This window comes from Mustela lutreola, chromosome 5 (genome assembly GCF_030435805.1).
Source record: "Mustela lutreola isolate mMusLut2 chromosome 5, mMusLut2.pri, whole genome shotgun sequence".
Lineage (NCBI taxonomy): Eukaryota > Metazoa > Chordata > Mammalia > Carnivora > Mustelidae > Mustela > Mustela lutreola.
The window spans coordinates 67,294,569-67,314,401 of NC_081294.1; the positions used below are offsets into that span (position 1 = coordinate 67,294,569).

The following is a 19,833-nucleotide window of genomic DNA, read 5'->3' on the forward strand; positions in this document are numbered from 1 at the left end:
GCCAGGTGAGTTTGTTATTAAAATAGGTACTTTAATGGACTATCATGCAAGTTGATTAATATGGAGGAGAAGAGACTTCTTTTTCTTCAGTGAAAACTAAGTCAAATGCTTTGGAAAGACCCTTTAGAAGCAAGCTCCCCACCCCTTGCCCTCAACTGGTACAGAATAGTGTGGGTGTGAGAAGTTAAATTAGAAAAAAATTGTGAAAAATGTAGAAGGATTCTGTCCTGACACTGCTTTGCAACTGCAAATTTTACAGGAGGCTTCATTCGTATATTTTATGAAAAACCCAGCAATGAGGAACAAGCACAAAAGCGCTCTCCCTACATAGACTCACACACAGGCTCACCGTCAGGAGCCCTCTTCTTTCATCAAGAGACTGACAAATGAAGGTGCACTTCTAATTTTAAATTAAAATATAAATTGGTGAAACAGATTTTGTAGTTTTACACTCCGTGACTGAACACTTCCTGATGAACTGAACAGTTCTGTGTCGCAGTTTACTGGGCAAGGACAACTACTATGATACCAGGAACCACATACCTGAAAGGAACTGCATAAGGAACATTGCGGCCCTCCATGGTAACCTACCGCACTGCCAGCAGTGGCTCTAGGAAATAGCAGTTGGCCACCCCCAGACGTACCTACACACGAGGTGCTGCTGAGGTCTGTCGTGTAGCCGACCTTGCAGAAGCATCGGAATGAGCCCATGGTATTGATGCACTGACCATTGGCACAGAGGTTTGGCATCACCTTACATTCATCAATATCTGTGTGTGGGGAAAAAAAAATACACACACACACACACACACACACACACACACAAGTTATTATACATGCAAGGACATGCAAGGATGAAACTGGTGAGACTCACACCTAAGAGAAACGAAGGGACTGACATGAAATAACTAGCAAATAGCATTCACAACAGCACTCGGGTACCTCATCACTTCAGCAACATGGACGGGAAGAAAGAATATTCGGGAGGGATTGGAAGAGGTCTATAAATGAGGCTCTGTTGAGAGCCCAGCTTCAGTCTACTCATTTTGCACTCTAAGTATGAACTGTTTTGGCGTGGCGTAGAAAGCGGTCTCTCTGAAGTCCAATTAATCTGGGATTTGTGGTGATTTCCCACTCCTGGACTTCATATCCACACTTGGATTAGACTCTCAAGAAAGGGTTTCATGAGCAGAGTGACTGGGCCCAGGGCCAACAGCCTGTACAGTTGTAGGAGAAAATGCTATCTTTTCAGGACCGTCTCTCAGGTGGTTGTTTAAAAAAAAAAAAAAAAAAAAAGGAAACAAAGGGGAATAACAGGTCAGAGGCTAGAATTATCTCCAAAGTTAGAGACTTTAGGTATAAACTTCAATGAGGAGTAGTCTCAGGGAGAAAAAAAGCAAAAACAAAAAACAACAAAAACAACTGGAAACCACTAACAGATTATGAGGCTTGGTTTGTAAATACGTTGCAAACAGACTGTATCCTTGTATCCTTGTATCCAGACTGTATCCACTCAAATAAGCAACACTTATTTAAATAAAGCAAGTAGAATTTGGGGGTTACAGACATGGCCTTTGGGGTCAGGCAGATGTGTTCCACTTCTGGGTCCATCCCTTAGAAAACATGTGATCTCAAGAAAATTACTTACTATTACTTAAGCTTCAGGCTTCTGTTTCCTAGTAAGTTCTGCTCTTAGATTCAGTATGAAGATTACTTCCTTTGAAGTCTCTTAATTATTAGCAAAAATCATATACAAACACACATGCATACAAATATTTTAGGCATTTTATCGATGCTTCACTTTTCCTTCCAATGAATCAATTACTGTTAACTGCATCGACAATGTGCGGGACCTTCCCTCAGCTCCTCACCTCTTCCGTCGGTGGTGTATCCTGGGCCGTGAGGACAGATCTTTTTGTACTGGGCCGTTCCAGGAAGCGGGCAAAGCTCACACTGGTGACCCCAGCCTCGCCCCCCATCACAGCAGCACTCGGACTTCGTGACAAGGTTGCGGCTGCTGGACGCCATCTGGCACATGGTCTGCAGCACCTCAGCGAAGCAGAGTCCCTGTCGGTTGTCTGAAATCACATGTGGGGAGTGAGCGTCAGTGACACAGAACACCCACCCTCCTCTTCAAACACAAGGTCAGCCAGTGTTTTTCTTCCTGGCACAAACTTTCTCAAAGATAAGTACTGTTCTCTGTGAATAGCTGCCCTGCTTCGGATGGCTTCACGATTACAGAGCTGCTGGAGAAGGAGTCCACAGTGTGTTCTTTTACTATAGTTTATTAAATCTGATAAAAAGTGATAATATGCTTAGGGAATCGATTTATTTTTCTTCAACCCATCAGCAACTAACTGATAGTAAACTACCATTCCTGTAGAACACAAACAAAAGAAAAATGAAATGAAATTATTTCCTTTATTTCTTTTTAAAGATTTTATTTGGGGGAGAGAGAGAGAGCATGATTATAAGCAGGGGGAGCAACGGGCAGAGGGAGAAGCAGGCTCCCTGCTGAGCAGGGAGCCTAATGCAGGAGCTCCCAGGACCCTGTGATCATGACATGAGCCAAAGGTAGATGCTTAACTGACTGAGCCACCAAGGCATCCCAAATTATTTCCCTTTAAATAAGCAAATGAGTATCAGGATTTGTTTTTGAAAAGTAAATCCTGGATGATGTTACAATCTTGGTACATTTTCAATCCAATCTCGTCTTTTCTACATCTAAAAGAGTATTCAAACATTTGGAATAAGCAGATTTTTTTTTTAGTATAAATAAAGGAATTTCTCTTATGTAAATAGGCAAATAAATCTTTAATATGGTTTAATGAGCCATCCTAGTGAAACCTTAATAATAGAAAGCAGTACATTGCAGTAGGTAGGCTATCTTTCCTATTGCCAGAAAGATTGGTGGGTAGAGTAAGGGTCTGGATTGACGACATCAGTAAACAAAATTTATTTTCTTGACTAACAATTTCCTAGGATTCAGTGCAGTGACATCATTCGGAAAAATAGCTGATATAGCTGAAACATGCTGTTTTTCTATCAGATCAAGTGATGAGTGCTCATTTTGCCTTACGTTTTCCTACTCCATACTTTTACACCTGCTCATAATTAGGTGAAATGGTTTATAATGTATGCATTTTAGCAATTAAAATACAACATAAGTCCGAAATTTATATTCTCCACAGGAAAATATTTTGTAAAACATTTTTTCTGCATCATAAAATAAAAACTGACCTTCACTGTGTTTTTGAAGTGTGGCATTTGCTTTAATATTACTAATGCAGCAAAGCTTACCTCACATAGCAAATATTTTCTTTTGGAATTAAATCATCTCCTGATGTAAGTTTTACTAAAGTCACATTTTCCATAAAGCTTAATTAATCTTAATTTTGGAAAGACTTTATTTAAGATGGCTATTTACATTATGCATAGATGTGCATACAACGCACATGCACAGAAATACATCATTTTGATAGATGTGTACCTTTAAGAAGTATATGGATTACTCAGATTGGGGGATTTTTTTTTTAGCAGGCAAGAATATGTACATAGAGCTCTTCTGTGATGACATCATAAAACAGATGTTTTATTTACCAGGTAAAATACACTCAGTTGTCACTTACCAAGGCATTCGGTGCCTGAGGAACTTGACTGAAATCCTTCATTACACTCACATCTGTAGCTCCCGATAGTGTTAACACAGCGCCCATTTTCACAAATTCCTGGCTTGGTCCTGCATTCATTTTCATCTTTGGGAAAACAAATAGGGTGAATAATGAGATTATAAAATTACTATTTTCAAATTATCCTCGAGGGGCGCCTGGGTGGCTCAGTTGGTTAAGCAACTGCCTTCGGCTCAGGTCACGGTCCCGGAGTCCTGGGATAGAGTCCCGCATCAGGCTCCCAGCTCCATGGGGAGTCTGCTTCTCTCTCTGACCTTCTCGCCTCTCATGCTCTCTCTCACTGTCTCTCTCTCAAATAAATAAATAAAAATCTTTAAAACAAAACAAAACAAAACAAACAAAAAAAATCAAATTATCCTCGAGTGGATTATCTTTTATTTAAAACTTCCTCACCAAAATACTAATATGATGGGATAAAAAGCCAATCCTATATGAATATAGGTTTATTTTTAACTTCTTCCTTCTAGGGGATTCTTTTTTTTTTATTTATTTATTTTTATTTTTATTTTTTTATTTTAGGGGATTCTTTCTTAACAAAGTGTTTTCCTTTTTCCCTCTCTACTTCTTGCTGGAAAGGGATGGTGTTTGATGAAAATTGGCCTCCATAAGCCCTAGACTTGCCCTGTGATACCAGACTAGGTGGAAAAGAACTATGGGGAAGAGGGTGCCAGGACACCCTGTGACAGGAGAGAGAGGCTGGGAGCAGAGCAGTGGGAGGTGTTAGGGATGGGTAGAGAGTAGGGCTAAAGCCACACAGGCAGGGATGAAGGTTAAGCTTCCAGATTAGCTTTGAGTGAAGTCACAGGAGCAGTGTGATGTATGAGAGCCACTAGTGAGGGAAGAAATTTAGGTAGTAATGCTCTTTTGGTTGGTGATAAATTAGAGCAAAACTTCTTTATTAAAATCTCTTTTGTCCTTGGGACGCCTGGGTGGCTCAGTTGGTTAAGCAGCTGCCTTCGGCTCAGGTCATGATCCCAGCGTCCTGGGATCGAGTCCCACGTCAGGCTCCTTGCTTGGCAGGGAGCCTGCTTCTCCCTCTGCCTGTGCTCTCTCTCCACCCCCCCTCTCTGATAAATAAATAAAATCTTTAAAAAAAAAAAATCTCTTTTGTCCTTACTGTATTTGATATTCTGTAAAATTCTGCTTGGGGCCCTTTTTTTTTTTTGAAGCTCTGTTATTATGAACATAAAGGAGCTCATGATAATGAGATTTTTTGATAAACTGCTTTCATCTTTATACTTAATTTTTAATCTTTAATTTGTTGATGTTTATTTTGCTTGTGCTTTCTTTTTATCAGTATTTGCCCTCAGTGTTTTGTTCTATCCCTTTATTGTCGATCTATGTCACCTTTTGACTTGGTACCTTTCTTAGAAAAAGCACCAAAGTGGATTTAAAGGAGTTTTAAAAAGTACGTCCACCTTTTGAATAGCAGTTTATTCTTCTCTTTTGTGACTGCTGATGTGTTCGGATTCTTACCTGTCATTTTATTTTGTTTTATATCTACCATGCTCTTGTCCTCCCTTCCTCAGGATTTCTTACAATAGTCTAGCTTTCTATGCCTTCCTCTTGTCTCCATCTCATGTCTGGAAATTATAATCTTTCTGTCCTTTCAGTGATAACCATAAAAAGCTTCAATACGTATTTGTAATGAATACTTTCCTATCAGTTTTAACAAGAACCAGTTTCACACGTCTCTGGCATGAGTTCCTTCTGCTCTCTCCCGGTGCCACCTGCCACACTGCTGTGATCTAGAAATTTTGGTCTGTTAGGTATTTTCTTTAATGTGCCATCCATATTTTTGTAAACCAAATCATGAGGTTTCCTGGTTCCTTGGCTTACCATTGCTTATGCATAGTACTCCATCCTTTTGGATTAATAAAACAAAATATTGGAGTATATAGTTTGGTAATCCTTTCACAGATGGTGTGTGGGTGGTAAATACTCTAGAATACGATTCTGATAATGTCTTATTTTCTTACTAGACTGAGTATAGAATTTCAGTTCAAAATTATTTTTCCTTAGAATCTTAGGAAAAATATTGTTTCCTTTTACCCAGTGTTACTGTTCATTTGCAGGAAATATGACTTTTCTCTCTGAAAGTTTAAGGGTTTTCACTTTGCCCTTGGCATCCTAAAATTCACCACGTTGTGTCTTGGTGAAATTTTCCTTCCCTTTTAGAAAAAAAAAATTTATTATGGGAATATTAAAGTATATACAAAAATACTGAACTAAGTTATGGATTTAAAAAATGGTGGGTGTCTGTTATCTCTAGAATCTGAGGGTTCGAAGTCTGCCTTCTTGATCTAATGCTATCCCTGATGTTGTTCATCTTTATTTTGATTGTATTTTCATAGTCTGAATTATTTTAAGAAGGGCTCTTGTTGGACATTCTGAAGGAGTTGCTCCATGTCTGATGATGTATAACTCCATGTCTGAAAGACTGCTAATATGTCTCATAATTTTAGATTACGTTTTCTCTGCTACCATTGGCATGAGAGATAGTGTGAGAACCTGAAGAAAGTGTCTTGATCTTCTTCCTACCTGGTAGGCATTTTCCTTTTCTGCCTAGTTGCCTAAAGCCAACAGAAGTATCTTCTGGTAACCTTTTTCTTTTCTTTTTTCTGTTGTTGACATTTGTAATTTCACTAGGGCATATCTTGGTGTGATGTTGCACCACCTATGAAATTCTAATTTCTAACATTCCGTGTTTCATCCTTTGAAAATTTCTCAATCACATCATGTCTGCCAGCAAGAGACCGTGGTACTGTTCACCGCTCTTGTCTTTGTGCACTTAGCTCTGTCTATGCAGCATGACAAACCCACGAACAGAACAGGTGTCACTTTAACTCATGATTCAAATCTCTAATGGGAACTAATACTCCCTTGACAACCTTACTGTATTTCTTCATATATCCACCATACTCCCACCTTGTACAATGACTACCGCACACAGAGACAAGAACTCCTCCATCTCTCCACTACCAACCATCTGTGTGGCCCTCACTTTCCACCTCTTGTCTTTTTCAACAGTTAAAGATTTTCTGTTTTTTTCTCAAAGGTCAGTCTTTGCACTTGTACTCTGGATTGCCTTCCAAGAGTTCACAGTTCTCCCTTTTTAATGAGTTATTCTCTCAACACACATTTTCTAGTAACTTCCATCTTTAAAAAACTATCTCTTTTAATAACGTCATATACCACTAAATCTAGCACCTCATCTGTGTTCCCCTTCAGGACACATTTCTTTTTCCTTTTTCCCGCTCAGCACTCTGATTCCATTTTTGTTCTTATTTCCAGATTTATTGAGGGATAATGTTAAAGGATTTTTCTCTTGAGTGATTTAGTGCACCTATTACCTCACATATTTGCCCTTTTTCTGTGTGAAAATATTTAAGTTCTGTTCTCTTAGCAAATTTCAGTTACATAGTACAGTGTTATCAGCTATAGTTGCCACATCACACATTAGATCCTTAGATCTTATTCATCTTATACAGGTAAGTTTGTATACTTTCACCAGCCTCTCCCTTTCTCCCCCATCCCCCACTATCCCCAGAAGCCCCTGGCAAATATTTTTCTCCATTATTTCTGTAAGTTCAATGTGTTTATTTTTATCTTTTTAGATTCCACATATAAGTGATACCATGTATTTTTCTGGCTTATTTCACTTTGCATTACCCTTTGGGTTCATTCATATGTTCTCACAAATGACAGGATTCCCTGAATCCTCTGTGTGTGTGTGTGTGTGTATGTGTGTGTGTTTTCTTGTCTGTTCATACACACTTAGGATGTTTCCATACCTTGGCTATTGCCAATAATGCTACAGTGGAGTTCATTATTAAGATAATGCTTTTCTCCTTTGGGTATATACCCAGAAGTGGGAATGCTGGGTTATATGGTGGTTCTATATTTAATTTCTTGAGGAAACCCAAAATCCATACCTAGTGGCCTTAGCAGTTTACGTTCCCGCCAACAGTACATACCAAGTTTCTTGGTAATTTAGGACGTCACTGTGGCTCTGAGTAAAGTTCTTAGCATGTCAACTATTTTCCCTCTTCACACTCAGTGTGGAACTAGGCTTCTACAGAAACATTTAATGTTTCTCTCATTCACGTGCGCTCCCAATCTTCTACTCAAAGGCTGCTGGATGAACTCTTAACTTGGGGCAGTTACTTTGAAAGGTATCTGTATTCTGTTAAAGTCTAAGGAAGAATATGTCACTGAGCCTTTTCAGTGTTTTTGATTGAGATTTTATAATATTTGAAAGATATTCTTCAGAGACCATATTTGGACCATTCCTCATTTAAATAAATAACACTCTTCCCTCCTCAGCTGTATTTCTAAATCTTCAGGAGATGGAGTGAGGGAACGTTTTTTAAAAAAATTCCATTATCTTAAAAGCAAAGCCTTCCTTCCCCTCACTGATCTATCAAACTTCATTTTTTTTTATAAATTTTTTTTAAGATGTTTTAATTTATTTGACAGACAGATCACAAGTAGGCAGAGAGGCAGGCAGAGAGAGAGAGGAGGAGGCTCCCTGCCGAGCAGAGAGCCCGATGTGAAGCTTGATTCCAGGACCCTGGGATCATGACCTGAGCCGAAGGCAGAGGCTTTAACCACTGAGCCACCCAGGCACCCCTCAAACTTCATTTTGAAATAAATCTTATTCATTTCAAAATGAATAACCAGTAGTATTGTTAACATTTTCATTAAAATTTAATGATCTGGGCAAAAATTTTCTATTTATTAGGTTTTCCTATTCATTTATTTATTTAAAAAATTTACTTAAAAATAATTACTGGGCATAGTATATTGCAGAATCAAATTTCATCTGTTGTATCTGATGAGGGATAACTATTCAAAATATATAATTTTTTATTATATAAAAATAATTATATAAAAATAAATAAATTTTTATTTATAATAATAATTTGGCTGTTTATAATGGAATTTCTAACTATAAAAACATGTCTGTATGAAATGGAACTTTGCCACAAAGAGTTTTCTGATGATCAAAGAAAGCTCTACAGAAGGTTCCGCTACCGGCATCGTGTCATGAAAGCCCGAGTATCAGAAATGTTTTAGAATCTGTATCTTCTGTAGCACCTTTTAACAATGAAGAAATTCAAAATGTATAATGCTGCCCTACGTCTTTTCTTTGAAAAACCAAGCACATGGGGTCATAAATATTAGAGCTAAAACCCTTCTCCTCTACCTCCTCCCACGCAAATCATGTAGTTTCTCACTCCACAGAGGAGGAGACTGAGGGAAAGAGAATTTAGCCTCTTTCAAGTTACCCAGCTCATTTATGGCACATCTAGGACCAGAAAACTGGGTTCCTGATGTGGTCCCAGTGCCTGTTCCCTTGCTCCCAGGAAATTCACAGGTAATTGTAGTGACTGTATAAAGTAAAATTTCGTTGGTTATAAAAATAAAAATTTTCCAGGTATTAAAAAAACATTTCTAAGTATTGTAGCCAGATGAAATTCAAACACACATATACACTCAAAGCATTTAGAAAAAAATTAAAGAGAAGGAAACGAAATGGATCTCATGTACTCTAGGAAGGAAGGATGGTTAACGTTATCTTTCATACAGTCCCCTTGTACCCTACCATTACAAGCATGTTAGCATCTGAGCCACGTGAGACTCTGAGAAACATATGGGAGTTTGTAAACATGGCTCAGGAGTCTGGTGAATCTTCTAGGTTTTCAGATTGTGGGAGAACAGTGTTTCTGAAGGAACCACTGCATAACTGTACCTCTGGTGTCATCTATTTTTAACTTTAATAAGTAGTGTATATAGAATGAAATACCTAAGAGATTAAGAGAAACTGTGAAATCAATCCCATCAGTTGTTGCAGACATTTAAAAATTAATTTTATACTACACATGTAATTCACAAATTCCACTGTTTTGTAAAAAATTAAAACCGACAGATAAGTTTGAATTCGCTTTAGAGTAGTACCCTCTAATCCTAGTATCTTCCCTCAGGGTAATTCCTTCTGTGAAGTGGGGTTTATCTTCTGCAAAAATTTAAAAATTTTTCCTGTGTATTCACTTGCTTACATACATACCTCCAAAAAACATAGCATTATAATTTTCTTTAAAATATGACATATTATGTATTGTTTTGTAAGTAGACATTTAGAGTTCTACTTCCGTATATACACATGTACATACTCCCCTGATCCTGTTGTGTGACATCTAACAGTATCGAAATGCCATGTTTATTTCACTGTCTTCCTGTGATGGGCATTTGGGTTGTTTTCTAGTCCTTTTTGTTGTTGTTGTTGTTACTATGAAAAAAGTTGGAGTGAATATCCTTGTATCTCTCCTCCTGTGTTAGATTCACTTTTTCAAATCGCTTTTTTGAGATGTAATTTACTTGCTATAAAATCTGCATATCTTTTTTTTTATTAATTTTTTATTTTTTATAAACATATATTTTTATAAGTGACTCTTAAAATCTGCATATCTTAAGTGCACAAGTCAGTGATTTTTAGTAAGTTACAGAGTTGTGCAGTCATCACCACAATCCACTTTTAGAAATTTCCATCTCCCAGATGCTTGCAAATGACCTATCAAATAAAGGGCTAGTATCCAAAATCTATAAAGAACTTATCAAACTCAACACTGAAAGAACAAAGAATCCAATCAAGAAATGGGCAGAAGACACGAACAGACATTTCTGCAAAGAAGACATCTAGATGGCCAACAGACACATGAAAAAGTGCTCCACATCGCTTGGTATCACGGAAATACAAATCAAAACCACAGTGAGATAACACCTCACACCAGTCAGAATGACTAAACTTAACCAGTCAGGAAACAACAGGTGTTGGAGAGGATGTGGAGAAAGGGGAACCCTCCTACACTGTTGGTGGGAATGCAAGGTGGTGCAGCCACTCTGGGAAACAGTATGGAGGTTCCTCAGAAAGTTGAAAATAGAGCTACTCTATGACCCAGCGATCGCATTACTGGGTATTTATCCTAAAGATACAAATGTAGTGATATGAAGGGGCACAGGCACTTGAATGTTTATAGCAGCAATGTCCACAATAGCCAAACTATGGAAAGAACCTAGATGTCCATCAACAGATGAATGGATAAAGAACATGTGGTATATATACACAATGGAATACTATTGCAGCCATCAAAAACCCCACAAAATCTTGCCATTTGCAATGACATGGATGGAACTAGAGGGTATTATGCTAAGTGAAATAAGTCAATCAGAGAAAGACAATTATGTAATCTCTCTGATATGAGGAATTTGAGAGGCAGGGTCGGGGGTAATGGGCGGGATGGAGGGAAGAAATGAAACAAGATGGGATCGGGAGGGAGACAAACCATGAGAGACTCTTAATCTTGCAAAATAAACTGACAGTTCCTGGCGGGTGGTGGGTTTGGGATAGGGTGGCTGGGTTATGGACATTGGGGAGGGTATGTGCTATGGTGAGTGCTGTGAACTGTGTAAGACTGATGGCTCACAGACCTGTACCCCTGAAGCAAATAATACATTCTATGTTAATTAAAAAAAAAAAAAAAAAGAGCCCACAAATAGCATCATAAAAAAAAAAGTTTCCAGCTCCCAAAGAGGTCCCTGGTGTCCTTTTGTAGCTACTCTCCAGTTGTGGCTTCTAGTACCAGGCAATCACTGATAGGTTAATTTTTCAGAAATCTTATTTTGTGATCTTTTTCTCCAAAATAAGACATTTTTCACTATCTTCATATGTCCCTCCATATACCCCCACAATTTTCAAGGGATTGGAGGCTAGGATCCTAACAGAAGATTCTTAATTCAAGATGGGGGAGGGTTGCCTCAGTGGCTCATTGGTTAAGCTGCTGCCTTCGGCTCAGGTCATGATCTTGGGGTCCTGGGATTGAGCCCCGCATCGGGCTCTCTGCTCAGCAGGGAGCCTGCTTCCTCCTCTCTCTCTCTGCCTGCCTCTCTGCCTACTTGTGATCTCTCTCTGTCAAATAAATAAATAAAATCTTAAAAAAAAAAAAAAGTCAGTCTACTAAAAAAAAAGAAAAGAAAGAAAGATGGGGGAATGATCTCTTCTCAAGGAGGAAGAAAACTGGATTGCACCATTCCAGGTGCCAGCACTTTGGGGAAACAAATGCTGAGATAAACGGGCCAGGCGGCCATGGCCACGGCCATTGTACGTTTTAGAGGAGACTGTGACATGTACCACAAAACCAAACATTTTAGATTCCCAAAGCCAGCCTCACCTCCTCCACTTACACATGAATTAACTGAGGTCCAAGTATGTTACAAACAATACGGCCAAGTCACAGACCTACCCAACCTGTGACGATGTCTGGAGATGATCTGCCTCTTCCTCTCCTCACTGATGGGATGATACAAAATAAGAACACCCACTCCTCTATTTTGCTACACAAGCAGAATTGTTTCAAGGAGTTGTCCTACACTTCTCCATTAAGTGTTTTAAATTTACAGGACATAGAAGGATGAAAGCAAGGACAGGCCTCACTGGCACTGAATGATCCAAACCACATTCTACAGGCACGGCCCCCAAAATGAAGAATTCCAGCTACAGAACAGCCTTGAAAGAGCTAGAAAAAGAATTGGCCTGAAGTGAGGATGGTTCTTGCATAGTATGGTCAGTCTGTCTCGAGGCAGGCATATTGAGTAAGGAGACACCGCGCCGTGCAGCTTACCCACACAGCCCTCTCCGTCTGGCCGTCGTGTCATGCCAGGTGGGCAGATGCACATGAAGGTGCCGATCAGGTTCTTGCACATCATGCCTCTAGACTCACAGTCATGGAGCCCTTCAGCACATTCATCCAGATCTAGAAAATATTTGCAATGAAAAACAAAACTCTTAGGAGCAGTCTACTGTTTTGGATTTTGGTCTAGTTTTGGGTTCCTGGCTCTTAAAATGCTACTGTGTGATAGAGAAAGGAGGAGCCAAGTCTCTTCCAACTCTTAGCTATATTCTAGATTTATGAAAGCTTCGGCATTGGTCCTAATGACAGGAAGTTCAGGAAAGAACTGAATGGGACATCATCAGAGAGGGAGAAAAACCATGAGAGACTCTGAATTGTAAGAAACAAACAGGGTTGCTGGAGGGGAGGTGGGTGGGGGGATGGGGTAACTGGGAGATGGGATTAAGGAGGGCACAAGATGTGATGAGCATTGGGTGTTATGTGCAACTGATTAATCACTGAACTCTACAGCTGAAACTAATGATGTTCTACATGTTGGCTAACTGAATTTAAATAAATAATACAGTAAAAAGAGTAGTTCAGGAAAGGCAATCTTTGCTTTAGTAAGAGCCCAAGAGTGTGACAATGGTGGGCTCTTCAATCTGTTTTATCTTTGACTTGCTGGGGTAGACCATCCAGTGTCTTGTTATCTAGTGTGGGAATCTACCAGCAAAATGTCATATACATGTCTATAAACTCTAGAAGAAGATAGTAAAGAACTATAAGATCATTAAAATACATTTCCAGTGTGGCAAATGTAGTGTTAACTATTCTCTTTCCCGCTGCCTTACCTTTGCACATCTTCTGGTCTTCCCTGAGGGCGTAGCCAATCGGGCATGTGCATTCATAGGACCCAAAGGTGTTCATGCAGCGGAAAGCACACAGCAGTGGGTTCTGGGCACACTCATTGATATCTGATCAAGGAAACAGGCAGGCATGTCCTGAGCCTACAGTTGTAATTGTTTACATGATACTGGTCATAGAGAAAGCAGTAAGATAACAGAACTCCCAACACTGGTATAGAGAAGTGGTAACCTACGAACTCATCCTCTAACAAGTAGCAACTATAAACTAAAAACAAAAACAAAAACAGAAACAACTACCTGAAGTAGTTCCTAGTGATGAGCTGAAACTCAGCAAACAAACAAGACATAAATTCCTAGTTTTTTTCTTTGTTTATTTTTATTTTTTCTGAAATTACCCTGTGGATGGCCATAGTTCTGGCAGGAGCAGCACCTGGCAGGTATATCTTCAGTAGAAACTTCCTGAGCTTCTATCCAGAGCAATCAGGAAGGGATCTAGGGGCAACCAAGGCTGCTCAAGAGTGATGGGGAGCCCCAGATAGGAGAGGGCCAAAGATAAAGACACACTTTTTTTTTTGGCATAAAGGCCTATGTTGCTAACTTAACCATGCATGTATGGGGCAAAATCAAAGAAGCTAGCCACACTGGGGCTTAAAAAAGAAACTGAAATCTGAACCACTAACTACCGTAAGCCTAACACTCTGCTTTTATGTTCACCGAGGTTAACTGCCTGCTAAAACAAAAGCATCAACATTCTTCAAAGTAATACAACTGATTCCAAAGATATCACTCACAACATCCATGGTATAATCCCAAATTCTCTAACCTGCTGAGGAGCCAAGAAAATGGAATGCCAACTTCAAGTGAAAAATACCACCAGAGATGCCAACTCTGAGGTGACCAAGATGCTGCCAGACAAGGGCTTTAAAGTAGCAACTAGAACTATGCTCACCAGGGTAAAGGAAAAGATATTTGTGATGAACATAATCATCAGTAGAATATCAAAGCCACAGAAGTAAAAGCTGAGACAATGAGAAACACTTTCTATAGAAATAATAATTAAGAAAAGTATCACTCGCCTTCACAATTCATCATAGGCCCTGGCTCAAAGCCTTCATTGCAGTTGCATTCAAAACTCCCAATAACATTGGTGCATGTACCATTCCCACATGGATTGCCAATGGAACATTCATCAGTATCTGAGAAGAGAAAGTGCCAAACAATTTGCAGAGTTTTAGTTTAATATGAGCATATGTTATGTGCAACTGATTAATCACCGAACTCTACAGCTGAATCTAAACTAACCTGGCCTGCACACATTTCCGGGATCTCTACAGGGCACACCCAACTCTGCACCCTCCTTGGTCTTGGATGGCTGGCTGGCCTTAATTCAGTGCAGAGGAGCCCTGGGGATCAGGTGTGTCAAGCTCCGAGTCCCCAGACAGCCACCCCTAAAAGTCACAAACCCATAGTGGGGTGTCATCTTCTGCTACAAGAGCAGGTGTGGAAAGCCATAAGGTAAAATGGAGCTCTTTCCCATTACTGGTTTTGGCAACTATAAAGCTCTAGGCACGTCAGAGTTTGTTTATTTGGTTGAAGGCACAGGTTGGGCAACTCTCTCCATATTCACATAAACCAGATCTACTGGAAAATGTAAGGCGGGAGAAGAAAAAGCAGTTACTAGCTACTGATACTGGCTCTGTAAATCCTTCCACCACTCAGGGGTGCCTAGAATATGAGAATTAGAACTTTCCAAGTGTGTAATGTGGAGTCAGCACTCACCCACACAGCGTACTCCAGTATAATCCAGGTTGTAACCCATTGGGCATTCACAGCGAAAAGACCCATCTGTATTGATACACTGACCATTTGAACAAATGCCTGGGCTCTCAAGGCATTCGTTGACATCTAAAATAAAGAATTATCCATAAATTTCCTCAATATAAAAAGATACATCAAAACCCTGTGTATCTGTTAACAGATATTTGAAATTTATAAAACATATAAACATTTCTTTTATCAGATACTTACATTTTGTATACAATGTAGCCTGATAAATATAATGCACAATATATAATACTGTATGTATACATTAAAATATACAGTATGTTATATAGTAAAATGATTTATAGAATAAATGTACAATTTATATAAAAATATTATAGGAATAAAATACATCAAACCACACCTTCACGAGTATCATGAAGACTTGGAACTGTTCCGTGGCCATAAGGACACAAGTCCTGGAAAGCAACTATAGAGAAGAACACAAATTCCCCATTATTGAAGAGTCTCAGCTATCGGAGAACTTCAGAAATGATTAATGGTATACTTGAAATCCTACTTATTCTTCATGTACAAAACTGCTTTTAACAAGAGCCTTATTTTATTGTTATGATTTATTTCAAAAGCAACAGTGAGACTACTTAGAGCAGGTCACCTAGGCTTGCCCAGTGCCTCCCAGGGTGTTGCCTACCAAGGGCTGTTTCTATATGTTTGCTCCTTTAATGCCCAGCAGCCAGAGCCCCCTCTGCCCAGGACACAGGGGAGCGACGTCGACCTAGAGACCAAGCTAGTTCTGAGCCTGCTGGGAAGCACCCTACACCTAGGCTGCAGGAACACAAGACGTGGGAGGCTCTTGGTCTCATCCCATAAATGGCCCTTGTGCTGACTCAGCTCCTCGCCATTTTATGTAAGATTCTGAGAGCTGCAGCCTGGGATCCGATCCCCACGTGGGATCCATGCAGCAGTTGGGAATACATCTCCTGCCCTGCACATCTCAAATTAATTCCACTGAAAGCAAGCACTGCTAACCTCAGGCAGGGGGCAAAAGGGGAATGAAGTAATGGGAACTCTAGCTATGACCACACATGCTGAATACACAAGTGGAGATGGGGTCCCTCAGACAGGGGTGTGCAGGGAACTTTATAGTTTAGACATGAGGGACGAATTTCGTCTTCAAAATATCCATCAGTTACATACAGTTAAGGTGGCTGACAGTCATTCCCAAACCGCACAAAGTGGTAGTTCTCACCTTCGTCATCTTTGGGGCACAGCTCACAGGGGTCCCCCCAGCCCTCTCCCGGCATTTTACTACAGCAGCATTTGGCCTTGGTGGTGTTGAAAGCTTTGGGTACAGAGCACTTTCCATTTTCAAAGTTTGTGAAGCAGAAACTCTGGCGGGTATCTAGTCAAGAAAGCAAACATCACAGGCCTCCTTATGGGTCAGTAAGAAGAGTACTCTGTGTGTAACTGTTTCTGATGGAAGGTTTCTCATGGGATGAACACATGGTGCAGATCAGATTAGCAACTGAAAGGTCTGGAAAACCTCCATGGCTGATTTCACATGCCAACTTACACTGAACTGTCTATAAAATCTGGTGTAATTATTTAAAATGTTTAAAATGTTTTTATAATGTCTCTAGGAAACCTGAGAAGTGATGCTCAGCAGTAAGATTATTTCCCTGTCTCTTCTTCTACTGTTACATAATCACCTAACAAAAATATTCTACATAACTTTCAGTAAATCCATTCACATTAAAAGCAACTCATATACCGGTGTCCAGAAAAAAATCTATACCAACAACAAATGGAACTGTGAGGCAATAATAATAATAAGTGAATAAAATAGTAATTTTTCAATATGATGTTAGAAAATGTGGAAACAGGCTCAGATTTCCATACAACCTTTGAAAATTGCCAATATGACATGGTGGTCAAAGCAGTCCAACCCTCTATACTCCATCGTATAATATACTCAGTCTCTCTAGATTTAAAGCAATGTTTCTCCTCTCTCCTTTAGCATATAAATGCATAAAAGTAAAAAAAAAATGATTTGTCTACTATGTGTTAGGTTCAGATAGCATAAGTAAAGTCAAATTTAATTTACTTCCATTTTGTGTGTATGTGTGTGTGTGTGTGTGTGTGTGTGTGTGTATGTCTTATACAGCTTTATTTCACAGGTATCTAAAAGCTTGGGGTGGGCAGCTTGACAGGCAATGAATAAACATCTGATAGTGAGAATTTATTGAGCCCCACTTGTGCTCGGTGCTTGGCACTATGGACAGTGCTGAGAAGGGTATTAAAATAACAACTGTAGTTAAAAGAGGTTACTAGATGCCAAGCACTATGCATGAGCCTGAAGAAATGGTCCTGTAGAAATGCTGTAAGCATTGCCCAGAAAGCAGAAAGTGATGAAAAATAACAGAGCAATGAATGCTGACCGTTTTTAATCCCTTCATTGTGGATTTATTGGTCTTAGATTTTATGACCTGGGAAAATTAATTTTATTGGTATTCTCTGTTAATATTTTTCCTTTTACTTCTAGCATATTGTTTGTACACAGTAAGACAAGATAACAGTTTGCAAATAGGATGTTAAAAAGCATAGAGAACTTAATTTGATTTCCGTTGAGATTTATTACCTTGAAAAAAGAGGCATAGGAAAGAAATTCAAGAACTTCATTGTACAAGAACTTCATTGAATGAGACTGAGAGCTAAGATGTTAGAATATAAATAAGTCGATTAATATGTAATCTGGTTATAAACAAACATTATGATGCTTATCTATGTTCATCTCTATTAAGGATAGATAATTTCTGCTTGAGAACTATGCCTACAAATTAAAAATACAGTATAAGCATTGTTCTATCTTTTCACAAATATGTATAAATGTTGTTTCTACTATTTAAAATAATACTTCACTTATAGAGTCTGAGCTGCGGCTCTGATGGGCCATCGAATTAAACTCCCATCACAAGACAAAAATGATCTTCCTATCCAGGGGCACCTGGGTGGTTCAGCAGGTTAAGCCTCTGCCTTTGGCTCAGGTCATGGTCTCAGGGTCCTGGGATCGAGCCCAGCGTGGGGCTCTCTGCTTGGCAGGGAGCCTGCTTCCCCCTCCCCCCACTCCACCTCTCTGCCTACTTGTGATCTCTATCAAATAAATAAATAAAAATCTTAAAAAAAAAACAACAATCTTTCTATCCATTCATAACTGTAACACTCAATATCATTACTCAGTATATATAGTGTGGGCTTCTAAGTTAGCTTTCTAGAAGCCTGAATTTAAAAGTTATGTTGGTATATATATATGACTTTGTATATTTCATTAAAAATGTATAAATTTGCCAATATCCCATAATTCAAATCTTAGGCGTAATTCACAAGAGTTAAAACTTAAAATCATGTGTCCAAAGAGGAAAGCAAAGGAGTTTTAGGTTATTTTTCAGATTTAAGATAAAGATTTTTGACCAAAAAAAGAAAATGTGGAAACATATCCAAAAACTCAAAATACCTTAGAAGTGTCCAGTGCACACAGTTTTGAGACCTAATTTTTTAAACCTAGACATATTTGCCATAGATATGTACTTTGTAGTGACCTACACTTCCATGAGGGTTTACTGTCTAGCTATGATGTTCCTAAGAGCAAATGATGACAGAGAAGTCATTCCAAAGCTTACCAAAGCATCTGCGTCCATTATCAGACAGTACAAAGCCAGGTGGGCAGATGCACTGGAAGCCCCCAGGAGTATTGGTGCAGGAACCAAAGAGACAGATGTTGGGATCTTCATCACATTCATTTATATCTGGACAAGAGCAGGAGAATGTATTAATTTAAGTAAATCAATATACTGTTCAGTCTTTGAAAATAAACAATTTGTCCATCCTACCACTATTTGCTAGCCACTGATTATTTAATATGAAACGAGAGTATATAATGTGTAGGTATAACTTGTTCTTTAAAAGGAAACTATTATCTCTTCAGAATTCAAAGATTATATCCAGTTTCAATCAACCACATAGCCCAGACGCCCAAGAGAACTCCACCTCCCTACCTCCCTGCACCTGATCCCTAGGGCTGTGTATAAGTCCACCTTCTTATCCCACGTGACCAGTTCAGTATCCTAGTCACGTGGTGTCACGGCTGCAACAGGTCTCCTTCTCTGATGATCCTCTCTGGCCATCCGGTTTAAGATCACCTTTATTCCTCCTGTACTCTAGATGCAGGCAGCATGTGCCCTGTCACTTCCACCTCTTCTGGGCTTTCAAACTCAACTTCCCCAGCCACCAGGATTACCGTAAATCTTCTAATAGACTGCCATGTCTCCCTCTTGTGCCCTCACACTGCCACCAGGCTGTCTACTTGAAAATCTGTGCCCATGGAACCAAGGGGACTCAGACATGGTTTGAGAATTTCATCATTCCCATGGTACCCTGGAAAGGGTCCCTCAAGTATATATGGATTCCTTACCAGTGATATTTGCCCCCCCCCCCCCCATCGGAAGTCCTTATTTAGGGAGTTATCATCCCGAGTGAGGAAATGTTACACAGTTCTGGCCACATTGGAATGCCAGCTCCACAAGGACAGGATACACCTGTCCGGGTCACTGCTGCCTGCTCAGACTAGCACGGGGTCAGGCACATACTACATTCTCTGTTTATATTTGTAGAATTTTAGTGAATCATACCATGCCCTTTCTTTAAAAAAAAACAAAAACCAAAAACCGAATCTTGCCCTTTTCCACACTGCCTGCAGGACTGAGTTCAGTCTTCTGCGCCCACTCACTGCCCCTTCCCACACCCCGGGTGCCTGTGTTTTCCAGGCACCTC

The 19,833-nt window shown here is 39.5% G+C and overlaps 1 protein-coding gene across 1 annotated transcript in view; it reads right to left on the minus strand.

Moving 5' to 3' along the window:
• The window catches only part of FBN2 (fibrillin 2), a 260,908-nt gene that overhangs the window by 14,894 nt on the left and 226,181 nt on the right, over positions 1-19,833 (minus strand). The window contains exons 49-58 of the mRNA XM_059174478.1: positions 18,684-18,809; positions 16,256-16,408; positions 15,410-15,475; positions 15,004-15,129; positions 14,301-14,420; positions 13,210-13,332; positions 12,371-12,502; positions 3,630-3,755; positions 1,872-2,078; positions 645-770 (exon numbers count right to left, since the gene is read on the minus strand). Coding sequence (XP_059030461.1) covers positions 645-770; positions 1,872-2,078; positions 3,630-3,755; positions 12,371-12,502; positions 13,210-13,332; positions 14,301-14,420; positions 15,004-15,129; positions 15,410-15,475; positions 16,256-16,408; positions 18,684-18,809 — 1,305 coding nt within the window. The remainder of the gene's footprint in view (positions 1-644; positions 771-1,871; positions 2,079-3,629; positions 3,756-12,370; positions 12,503-13,209; positions 13,333-14,300; positions 14,421-15,003; positions 15,130-15,409; positions 15,476-16,255; positions 16,409-18,683; positions 18,810-19,833) is intronic.